Raw genomic sequence first — 12,458 nt, 5'->3', positions numbered from 1 at the left:
GACCATTTATAACGGTTAGGGTCATAAAATATTGGAGTAGTTTCAACTTGATTTCACTTTACACGTCTTGAGGATGAGCCCACAGAAGTGAAATATTCTTTGGAGTATTCCACCATCTAAAATGAATGATTTGAACATCTTTGTTGTGTGGGCCGCCCGAAGAGGAGGTACTGCTGGCTCACCACCAGAGGGCACCCTGCCTGTTGTCGGGTTTCAGGCACCAGAGGGCGCAGCCGCCTCACAGGAGCTCCAGGTGTGCCGACACTGACAGCTGTCAGTCATCATCGTCAGCATCATCACCACCATAAAAGCCTGGGAGAATCATCAGAACCCTGCCGAGTTACCAGCTTACCCGTCAGGTAACCAACTCAGCCGCTTTGTGCCGTTCGCACATTTATTGCTTCTGATTTCTGCAGTCATAACCTTTGGTATACTCGCAGCTTGGAGCTGGGTTTGTGGAAGTTGGAGGGAGTTGGCGTTTCCACTCCTCACTTTCCTTAACTCTAAAGTATACTGTTGGTACTGCACGTTTTCAGTGTTCCTGTGTTCTGGGAGTGGTGGAGTTTTCCCTCAGGAGAGGAACTGAACTGTTTGCTGACTGTTGCTGGGTGTACACACACCCACCTATAACCTGTGTCTGTTCCTGACAGCAGTACCGGATCTGACAGCTGGGAGCAGTGGCCACCTGGGGACTCAGGACTTGGTGGCTCTGGTTTATTGCAGGTCTCCATTGGCAGTGGAACCTCATGGGTCTCGGCTCTTCTCTGGATAGGCGTCTCCTACCCTCGGGCCTGCCCACGCGTCACCTTTTGTGTAGATTGATTGACAGACTAAAAGCATATTGGGTTGTTGTGCACATTTGCAGAATAAATTGTTATTTATTCGGACTTCCTATTGGCCGTTCATTCACGCCCCGTCGTGGGTCCGTGTACTTCACTTTCCCAACAGGATAACTCGGCCACGTCAAGGACTCCGAGGGGCGTTCACCACCGATTGAACCACCAATGGAAATGCAAGGTGCGCAGGCTCCACCAGGAGGTGAGTTGGGTGAGCTGCAGCGCCTCCTCACCAACTTTATGGCTCGGTTAGATCTGTTGACCGAGCAGGATATTCACCTCACCCGCAGGATGGAGGCTCTCACTGCTCAGGTAGAGGCGCGCGTGTCTGACGCGGCTGCAGCCACCCCTCCTGCGGGCCTGTTGCTCAATAATGATGATCCAATGGTAGTTCAAAGGTCTCCCCCCCTTCTCCTGAAGCTTACATTAGCCCCCCGGAACCGTACGGGGGTTGTGTCGAAACGTGCGCGCTCATTTTTTCACAACGCCCCGTGATGTACGCGTCAGACCACAGCCAGGTGGCTTTTGTGATTAATTTGCTTCGAGGCAAGGCACGCACCTGGGCTACAGCGCTCTGGGAGCAGAACTCACGGCTCCTGTCGACGTACACTGAGTTTATCAGGGAGTTTCGACAGGTGTTTGATCAGCCGTACAGAGGCGAATCTGCTTCAACTGTGCTACTGTCAATCCTGCAGGGGCGCCGGAGCGCTGCTGAGTATTCAGTCGACTTCCGCGTTGCGGCAGCGAGAGCCAGCTGGAATTCGGTAGCGCTCCACGCCGCCTTTATAAGGGGGCTGTCTCCGGCCCTAAAGGAGCACCTGGTGGCAAAGGATCAGACGCGGGATTTAGACGGGCTTATTGACCTGGTTATACAGTTAGACAACCGATTAGAAGAACGTCGACGGGAGTGAGATGAGGGGTGTGACCAGGCACGCGTCGTCCCTCTCCCTTCCGGGTCTGAAGCAGCGCCGTCCTCCCCCGTCCTTCCAAGCTTTGGTAAATGACGTCTTGTGGGCCTTCCTGCATCGGTTCGTTTTCGTATACCTGGACGATATCCTCATCTTCTCCCCGGATCCTGAGACCCATGTGAAGCATGTACGTCAGGTCCTGCAGTGGTTGTTGGAGTACCGACTATTTGTGAAGGGCGAGAAGTGCGAGTTCCACCATACTTCTTTGTCCTTCCTGGGGTTTATCATCTCCTCCAACTCCGTCGCACCCGATCCGGCCAAGGTTGCAGCGGTGAGAGATTGGCCCCAACCGGCAAGCCGTAGGAAGCTGCAACAGTTCCTCGGCTTTGCGAATTTCTATAGGAGGTTCATCAAGGGCTACAGTCAGGTGGTTGGTCCCCTGACAGCCCTGACCTCCCCAAAAGTCCCCTTCACCTGGTCGGATCAGTGTGAAGCCGTGTTTAGGGAGTTGAAACGCCGGTTCTTGACTGCGTCAGTTCTGGTGCAGCCCAATCGTAGCCGCCAGTTTATTGTTGAAGTGGATGCCTCTGACTCAGGAATAGGAGCCGTGCTGTCCCAGAGCGGGGAGTCTGATAAGGTCCTCCACCCTTGTGCTTATTTTTCCTGCAGGTTGACCCCAGCAGAACGGAACTATGACGTCGGCAATTGGGAGCTCCTGGCAGTGAAAGAGGCCCTGAAGGAGTGGAGACACCTATTGGAGGGAGCTGTGGTTCCATTCACGGTTTTCACTGACCATCAGAACCTGGAGTACATCCGGACCGCTAAGCGTCTGAACCCCAGGCAAGCCCGTTGGTCACTGTTCTTTGGACGCTTTGACTTCCGGATAACATACCGCCCTGGGACCAAAAACCAATGGTCTGACGCACTGTCCCGGGTGCATGAAGAGGAGGTCAGAACAGAGCTGTCGGATCCACCTGACACCATCATCCCGGAGTCCACTATCGTCGCCACCTTCATGTGGGACGTGGAAAACCTCATCAGGGAGGCCCTGACACGTCACCCGGACCCCGGCGGTGGACCTTCGAACAGACTGTACGTCCCACCAGACGCAAGACCTGCGGTCGTGGACTTCTGTCATGGTTCCAAGCTCTCCTACAATCCAGGGGTGCGAAGAACCGTGGCACTGGTCCGGCAGCAATTCTGGTGGGTGTCCATGGAAGCCGATGTCCGGGAGTATGTCCGGGCCTGCACCACCTGTGCCAGGGGCAAGGCTGTTCACCAAGCAGAGAGAGGACTCCTCCAGCCGTTGCCGGTGCCTCGACGCCCCTGTTCCCATATAGGCCTGGACTTCATCACGGGTCTCCCTGCGTCCCAGGGAATGATGACCATCATGACGATAGTGGACCGATTCTCCAAGGCGGCCCACTTCGTGGCCCTCCCGAAGCTCCCGATGGCCCAGGAGACTGCAGACCTCCTGGTCCACCACGTCGTGCGTCTGCATGGTATCCCCACGAACATCGTCTCCGACCATGGTCCCCAGTTCTCCTCGCAAGTCTGGAGGAGTTTCTGTAGGGAACTGGGGGCCACCGTGAGCCTCTCATCCGGGTACCACCCCCAGACTAATGGACAAGCAGAGCGGGCTAATCAAGATCTGGAACAGGCCCTAAGATGTGTGACCTCCGCGCACCAGACGGCCTGGAGTCAACATCTGGCCTGGATCGAGTACGCCCACAACAGCCAAGTCTCATCAGCGACCGGCCTCTCCCCCTTCGAAGCATGCTTGGGGCACCAGCCCCCATTGTTTCCGGCTGTGGAGGGAGAGGTCGAGGTCCCCTCGGTCCAGGCCCACCTCAGAAGGTGCCGTCGGGTGTGGCGAACAGCCCTTCTGAGAGCCCGGACGAGGGCGAAGGGCCATGCAGATGGCCGACGCACCCCGGCCCCCGCTTACCAGCCCGGGCAGGAGGTATCCACAAAGAACATTCCTCTGCACACGGACTCACCAAAGTTGACCGACAGATTTATCAGACCATTTCCCATCCTCAAAGTCATCAGTCCAGCCTCAGTGAAGCTTAAACTCCCAGCTTCACTGCGGATCCATTCGGTATTTCATGTCTCCAAAATCAAGCCCTGCCATACATCCGACCTCTGCACCCGGACCAGCACTGCCTCCTGCCCGCATCATCGACGGGGAGCCTGCATGGACGGTGAGAAGGCTCATTGATGTTCGCGGGAGGGGTCGGGGGTTCCAGTATTTGGTGGATTGGGAGGGGTACGGACCCGAGGAGCGCTCCTGGGTGAAGAGGACCTTCATCCTGGATCCGGCCCTCCTGTCCGACTTCTACCAACGACACCCCGACAAGCCTGGTCGGGCGCCAGGAGGAACTGAACTGTTTGCTGACTGTTGCTGGGTGTACACACACCCAACTATAACCTGTGTCTGTTCCTGACAGCAGTACCGGATCTGACAGCTGGGAGCAGTGGCCACCTGGGGACTCAGAACTTGGCGGCTCCGGTTTATTGCAGGTCTCCGTTGGTGGTGGAACCTCGTGGGTCCTGGCTCTTCTCTGGATAGGCGTCTCCTACCCTCGGGCCTGCCCACGCGTCACCTTTTGTGTAGATTGATTGACAGACTAAAAGCATATTGGGTTGTTGTGCACATTTGCAGAATAAATTGTTATTTATTCGGACTTCCTATTGGCCGTTCATTCACGCCCCCTGTCGTGGGTCCGTGTACTTCACTTTCCCAACAATCTTAAAAACAAACAAACAAAACAAAACAAACTAAAATAGCAATTTGCATGTTTTTTTTTTTTAAGAAATTCTAACTCAGCCACTACTAAGTACACACAAAATGCTTATAGTCAGACTAACTCAAGTTTAGCAAAGCAGTTAATTAAGTGGTTTTGTATACTTAATTTGCTTTGTCCTCTACACTGTTAATTAATTTTAACCAATTTAATTTAAAGGTTTTGGTTAGTTGAATTATTGAAATTAAGTTATTCTAGCTTCTTTATTTTGCCTCCATTCTACTCAGTAATGTTTATGCAAATTGTTGCCTTAATTTTCTCTCTCACACACACACACGCAAACATACACCACCTCTCTCTCCCTCTCTCTTTTTTGGAAGGTGGTGTGAACATTATGTACATAATGTTCATGTTGTTCTTTTTGAGGAATTTTTCCATATTTTGAAAGAGTATAAATTTGGTGATATTTTCTATTCTGTTAAGGGGTGTCATGATCTGTTTGGCTGAAGATAAGGGTAGTGCAGTACAGTTTGGTGTACTATGTGTGTAATTGGTGTCAAATGGTGAAATGTTCATTGCTCAAGAACTTGAGTGTTGTATTGTATTTGATACTGTTCCTTTCCAAAGTATAAATGAGGACTAGTATAGCTGTAAATGGTTAACTTTATCTGTGAAACTGATTTTGAGAAGGACATTAAATGATTATTGTGGAATTGTAGTAATTTTCCGACTGTTCATTTGAATACCTGTACTGGACTGGGCAGGGAAATCTACTGGAACACCAGCCCCAACATTTTTTTTTTTCCACCAGCCGCCACTGCTAGAGATCTTAGATGTTTTAAAGATTATCAGAGAAATTTCCCAACAGCCCAGAAAGTTTAAGTTACTACAAGTAAATATTTGGTGAATCTGTAGGTCATTTGACCTAATGTTTTCTAGCAGTTTTTTTGTAAAATATAAAAATTTGAAATTTTACATTCTTCTATGACCCTTCTAATCACCTACTGGTCATTCTGAACATATTGAATACCTTGGTAAATCTATAGCTGCTGCTATTTAGAAAATACGGCTGTATTTGAAATAACACTCGGGGAGAAAAAAGGTGTGGTCATTTTTACGCTGTTTGTCTCGGATAGAGATTTTGGCACATTTCCCAAGTTGTTCACTGGGGTCATATTAGTCTTGAACAGTTGAGTTATTGTCTCCTAAATGATGTGCATACATGTCGCTAGGTCCAAGACTACAATGCAGATAAGGTATATATGTTAACAAATACATGCATTTTGTAAAACTTTAAATGTGTGGGTATCTGCAAAGACAAATTTTACAAATAAAACCATGCTTGTTGTGTACACTGTAGTATTTTACCATATCAATTATTTGTGACAGAGTAACCTGCAGGGTCACGTTCAGTACAGTATTTGTATCCTCCACAGGCCTCAGCGCACTGGTGTAGTTTGGGAATAAATCCTTCAGGAGCTTCTGAGCATATCTCCCATGAGCACCCCAGCAGGCTAGGAGAGGCAGAGAGGGGGAAGAAACAATTTACAGTCAACTCACTTAATCCAAAACAACTTCTTATTTTACAATCCACTGAGTTATTCCTAAAAAGCATGTTTACCTGTGAAAATATGACTCTGAGAAGACAAAAATGAAAATGTTGTTATGTTTGTATCGAAGTGAAAAGGAGAATCAAACATGAGAGGAAAACAAGAATGCATGACAGATGCTGAAAGAGGACAGAGGTCATGTCAGGCTATGCTCTCTGTAAATCTGCAGATCAAGCAAATCTGCTGCTATTCACCAGCAGCATCATTCGGCTGTTCACACAGTGTGTACATAATGTACACGTACTAATCCTAATCCCTAAAAAACACACAACATGTGCATATCACAGCGAGCCAAACAGATTAAATATTCATGTGCTGTGAGAAATGTTTTCATTAATCTCTGCAAATGAAACCGTTCAATGGTGTCCCTGTTCATGTTTCTTGGATTCATGTAATATCTAAGTCTGAATTTCTTGGTAACGCCACACACAAATAATTTAAAATGCACTTTTATTAAAATTATACTCATCTGAATCCAAAACATCTTTGGTTTTCAGATTCAGAATGGTTATGTGAACAATTTGCAGTTTATTCTTCGTGCATGCATATTTTTTTTAAAGTGACGCTTAAATATTTTGTGTGATTACAAGTTTTCTTTGAAAAATGTAAATAGTGTACTTGCAAAAAAATTGTTAGTGGAACACCTGTCCTTCATGTCTGAAGTGGATTTGTGGATTTAGACGAGCCAGATGTCACAATAAAGCCTTTCAGCTGGATACAAAGAAGGGTCACCGGATTATCATGATAAAAAAAAAAAAACCTCTAAACACCTTTATGGACATTGTGGATTCTGTGAAGGAGCTTGCATGGAAGAGAAATAAGAGACAACTTCCTCAGATATGAATGATATATTTTTTAGTTTTTAATCAAAGCAGAAAGAACATCAAGGAGTTTACGCAATACTATAACCCCACTGCTACTATGACTATATCCTGTAAAAGTTTTAAAGTGCCATTCACTAGGTCTAAAATTCATAGGAAATATTTTTAGTATCAACAGACCTCCTAAGATGAGTGTCACTTGCATGCTGACCATGTGGTACATTTCTCTGGGAATGATCTAGCATACAGGTGTTGCAATGTTGGGGACTCCAGTGGCTTCAGAAGGCCAAAAGGATGCCCACATTTCTCCTGTCTGTGGTTGGTTATTTTCGAGAATTGGAGATGGCCCAGATGTCTGCCTGAGTGGTTGCCATCCAGGAACAGGGATGCTGCTGAAGTGTGGTGGCTGTGGCAATGTTCCCAGACCAGACCTGAATTACATTCAGTATCATCAGAGAGAGTTTATCCTTAGAGCCCCTTCACACATAGTGCGAATAAGTACAAATCAGGATGAATCACAGTGGAACAGCTGGTATGAGCGAACCACAAAAACACTGAGCTGAAGGGCATATGTGAACAATCCCACTGCGACAGTTTCGTGCACACAGCGGTGTTGCGCAGGCTCGTGCACGACACCGTCGCAGCGGGAACACAGGTCGAGCAGCTGGAGCATGTGTAACCACAAGCACACCCACATGCACATGTCCGTTAAAATGCAGTATGTGTTCTGCAGCTGTGACGTCCAGGACCAGAGATGTCAACAGCTGCTGCGGTTGGCAGCCAGCTACGCCCCCTGTCTTGTTCAGCGAACAGACCAAGGTGTCACTCTGTGATCAGATGAGAGGCACCACACCTGCAGGGGAGTGCGCGAGCCACACGCATGCCATGTGTTGGGGGAACGGGGGAGCGCGCAAAACACACACACGTGGGGAGAGCAGACACTCTGGCATGCCACATGTGTACTTGGCAACTTTACAGTCGTGAGGGCACATAGACAAATTTCACATCCAGCTCAAAAGTGATTGTCTGCTGACTGTTTTCGTGCTAACAAATGGCCACACATTTTCCAAATGCCAAGCGAGTGTTGTTAGATGTTCGTGTGTGTCACCTGGAATTCGGCTGACACCTGCTGCGAGAGGGACTGAATGGGCTCTCACAGCGCACACTCTGTCTTTCAGCTGCTGGTGTGTGTAAATAGTTGTAGCAACAGGTGTACAAGGCATTGGAGGCAGCTCTGATTTTTCACAAATGCATGCAATTCCTCCTTTGTGCGCTAGTCAATTTAAATCATGTTATGTGTGAAGGGGCCCTTACCACTGTCACCTGTGTGCTTGTTCAGGGGGGTTGGTAAGGTTAGCCCTTACTCATGTGATGCGCCTTGAGGCAGCTTTGTTGTGATTTGTTGCTATATAAATAAAAATATAACAGTTTTACCATCCATATTTGGGATGGTAATTCGCTTGTCTGATTTAAGATAGCACTGTACAAGAATTTGCATCTTTCATTTATGTTCTTGTTTTACAGATAATTTTCCAAAGTTTTTAATAATTGGTCTGTACAGACATGTTTTGTGTAACAATGTTACACTTGATCATCATGTAAAGAGAGTATATCTGGAATTTATATATATATATATTTTTTAAGACATATGGTGTTATACAGTTGAAATAAAATCTAAACAAACAAGGTGAATTTCAAGGTCATTGTTGTCTTTGGTTGAACAAACTGATCTTGTAGGATTTATCTTTTTGAGGGAATGTGAAAGATGACACAGAAATGTGCAAACTACAGAAACCACTTGCATTTCAACTTTCATTTCAGACAACAGAACCTAACTGAAACTAGTCTGTGCCTTTGATCCATGGTCAACAGCTACAAGGCATAAAAGAGTCTTCAAAAGGCACAAGAACGTTGTCAAAATGCAAGAATAAAGACATGAACTTTACTCGTGGTATTTTCAAGAACAGAAGAGTCATGTTGCACTATGAGGTATCTTCCACTCTATCCAAACATATCCTGAAAAGTCATAACTTTGCCTGTCAAATCAAATGGAAAGAAAGACAAACCAAGATGTTTTAGACTCCGCTTTTGTGCAGCTGCAGCAACATGTCAGTGGACGCTATCCCCAGGGGGTAAAACAATGAAGAAAAACACCTCACCACATATAAGATAAATGGATGAAGAAATTCAGTGAGGAAGCTTAACCAGTCTGAGAGAAAGGTCTTCCTCATGGAAGGGCTAAAGTTTGCCATTACACCCAAATGATGAAAGTCTGCAGCATTATCCAGTCCAAAGACTTCACACACCCCCACCCCCACCTCCCCCAAACAACAACACAAAACTACAGCAATAATTCCAGCTAACAAGGAAAGATGCACAGTTATCTTAAACTGCACAAATAACTACAAAGTATTCACTTCACTATCAGATGACAATCACTGATTAAAAAAAAAACTGAAGCGAGACTCCATCAGCTGTCAGCTTTTGGAACATTGACAGTGGCATTTCATAAAGACATTTCCATGCAAAAGAAGGAGCGACACCATGTAACTTCAAAAAAAAAAAAAAAAAAAGGGACACACTGTTGAAAACACCAAGGCACACATTTTGGATAGAGCAGACAGAGGGTTTGAGAGAGGTGTAGAAGATAAAAGAAGGCAACTGTGTGAAACTGTCTGTTGGATGTTCTTATAAAACAACAAGCCATTTCTCTGCCATAATGCAGTCCTTTCATCAATCAGGGAGGGTACACCCAATAATCCTTGTACTCTTCCCAAGGGTGTGTACTGGGAATACCACACCATTTTAACTTAAAAAAAAAAAAAAACACAACCAAACAAAACACTGAAGCAGTCACTTGGAGTGGTGAAATGTTATGACATCCAAGTACAGTTGTTCTAGATGTCTACATATGTCCTATGTATATGGATGCTTGAGAACCTTCACTGGCTCACAGGATGGATGAATAGTTACTTAACCTTTAGTCACTGAATTTTTATTTAGTTTTTTTTTTTTGTTTTTTTTTTACAGTACTGTGCAAAAGACTTAAGCACCAGAGTATTTCTGTATAATATAGTTTTGATGTTTCTTTTTCAAACTGTCAGTAAAAATGCAAATTCTCAAATTACGGGTTTTATTTTATTTATTTTTTTTAAGAAAAACAAAGAGAGTTTTGTCAATTTTCTTAACAAAAAGTAACATAATTAAATATAAAATTACTTTGTTGGTTTTCAGCGCAATGCATAATTTCACAGATATAACAAACAAGGAATGTCAATAATTAATTGACACAGTGGTCTTATTATATACTATATATTATCTAAACAGAAACGCAACAATTTTACGCAAATACAAGCAAAATAAATGACCTTACTTGGCAAAATACTGACACAGAAAGGCAACAGAAATGCAGTCTGTATTCTCCATCGGTTCATCTTGCAGAAACAGTTTATCTCGATCCAAAGAACATTTCAGCACACTTGTTCTATTATTCGAAAGGGAAAAAAGAAAAGGAAAACAAAATATCACATTTAGCAGGACTGCTTTGACAAAGTTGCTCAACTGCCTGCGCGACGCTAATCCTAGTGTTGAAAATATATATATTTAAAAAAAAAAAAGTGGGCGGGGCAGAGGGTTGACGATTGGCACGTGCGCAGCTGTGACCCCAAAAATATGTGACGGCGTGGAAGCTCCGGTGAAACGGACAGTTCAGCACCACGGACAGCTCCTAGTTTCGCCCTCTGAACACCAATACACTGCTCGTGCTCGTGTTCCTTAACAAGGGCGATTAAACGGACATTAATCGTGTGGGCGTGCCTTTGTTAGACTGGACACCCAGGCGGAGCGGGCAGCGTGTTTTCATCCTCTCACTTTCTCTTCCGGTTGCTACTCGGATGGTGGAGGCGATGCTGCATCCTCTTCTCCTGTCGTTTCCCCTGAATTCTCGAGGAATCAAACACAAAAGCTTTCACCAAGCCAGCGGAATTTTAGTTATGCACTCCGCTTTTAATGTCTGCAATCGCACCATTTGTGGTTCTGCGTAATAAAATTGTCCCTGACGAGCCAAGTGCGTGCAGTTTGCTCTCACCATCAACACACTGTAGGTAGGTTCCGTTCTTTTTTTTTATACACCCAGTGTTTTTTACTCAGTACATTTGCGTCATTTCCACACTAACCAGGATAGATATTTATAGTCTGCACTCTGTACATGATCTGTTTATGTCGTGTTGTGTTCTGATTGATCATGTTCTTCATGGGCTTCTATTGCTACGTTTGTGGATTTATTATATTTTTATTATATTTACTGGTGCACTCCCCCGTGAATAAATCCACTCGAATCTATCTGAAATAGCCCCCCCTCCCACACACACACACACACACACACACACACACATATATATACATATATATATATATATATATATATATATATATATATATATATATATATATATATATATATATAACAAAATGTATGAAATTAATGTGGTAAATAAAATCTCCCAAATAACAATAGCTAAATATTGTAGTACTTTATGTAGTCATAGCATTTGTGGCTTACAAGCTGATGAATAAATTATACATTATTAAGATCACAGCCAATACATTTGGCTGTAATATGTTGAGTCATTAGTGTTTCCTTTGAACAGTTTTGGAACATTGTGAGAAATGTTCCAAGATCCTTCTAAATTATCCATATAATAATAATAAGGAAGTGGTCTTTGTGTGTTTGTCTATCCGGAGCATCAATTGAAATCCAGAAAGAGGTGACTTTTTTTTTTCTTTTTTTTTGTGAGGATTCAAGTGGTGAAAACAGCAAGGCGATCGGACCAATATTTTTTTCAAGAAATCATTAATTTTTTAAAACGACAAGCCTGTTTATGTCGCACTTCCACAATAAGAGCCTGTATTTCAAAATACAAGCCTGTGAGGTTGCTGCAGACCTGACAGTATTTATCAGTCTGTCCATCCTCTAACATCCCAGACAGCAGATCTAATGTGAACACTGGCACAGTGCAAATATAAAACTTCAGTTATTCGTAATTTCTTTACATGGAATATTGTACTTGTTTAGCAGTTTCCGAAAAGCTTATTGGCAACAAAAATTCATTTTAGAAACTTGAACACAACTGAAAACAGATTAAACCTTCAATAAAGACTTTCATAAAAGCCATGAAAGTTTTCTCTGTCAATACTCAAAAAATGTAGCATAACTGTACACAGATTTCCCCCAAAAGTCAGCTGTCCTCCATATATAGTACAAAGGACCACATCAAGGACCCGTAGTTCCCCACAGGTCAAGATTGTAGTATTTTATTAAATTTAATCTAGTTGTAGGTCATAATTGGTAATTGCTGTTATTGTGTTACAGCACTGTTTCCTTATTTTAATAAAGTTGTAGCATTTACATAATGTGATGTATAATTGGCTTGGGGCTAGCTTTGCATTAGGTTCGATGTCGAGGTGCTGACTTTGCACCTAAAATTAGTATGAGATGACTGCCTCCATTGTGAGTAACAGAATTTATAATGTGTGT

At 44.4% G+C, this 12,458-nt stretch overlaps 2 protein-coding genes across 3 annotated transcripts in view; one reads left to right on the top strand and one right to left on the bottom strand.

Moving 5' to 3' along the window:
• The window catches only part of chrna10a (cholinergic receptor, nicotinic, alpha 10a), a 42,477-nt gene extending 31,973 nt beyond the window's left edge, over positions 1-10,504 (bottom strand). The window contains exons 1-2 of the mRNA XM_034168381.1: positions 10,296-10,504; positions 5,860-6,005 (exon numbers count right to left, since the gene is read on the bottom strand). Of these exons, the coding sequence (XP_034024272.1) occupies positions 5,860-6,005; positions 10,296-10,356 (207 nt within the window). The 5' untranslated portion in view covers positions 10,357-10,504. The remainder of the gene's footprint in view (positions 1-5,859; positions 6,006-10,295) is intronic.
• A 398-nt stretch (positions 10,505-10,902) lies between these two features.
• Positions 10,903-12,458, top strand: part of LOC117508583 (post-GPI attachment to proteins factor 2-like) — a 29,044-nt gene continuing 27,488 nt past the window's right edge. For both annotated transcript variants that reach the window (XM_034168380.1, XM_034168379.1), the window contains exon 1: positions 10,903-11,025. The gene's annotated coding sequence lies outside the window, so the exon portion shown is untranslated. The remainder of the gene's footprint in view (positions 11,026-12,458) is intronic.

The sequence above is a fragment of the Thalassophryne amazonica genome, chromosome 4, assembly GCF_902500255.1.
Source record: "Thalassophryne amazonica chromosome 4, fThaAma1.1, whole genome shotgun sequence".
Taxonomy (NCBI): domain Eukaryota; kingdom Metazoa; phylum Chordata; class Actinopteri; order Batrachoidiformes; family Batrachoididae; genus Thalassophryne; species Thalassophryne amazonica.
Note: the sequence above shows the minus strand (reverse complement) of the source record. Positions and strands in the feature narration are given on the sequence as shown.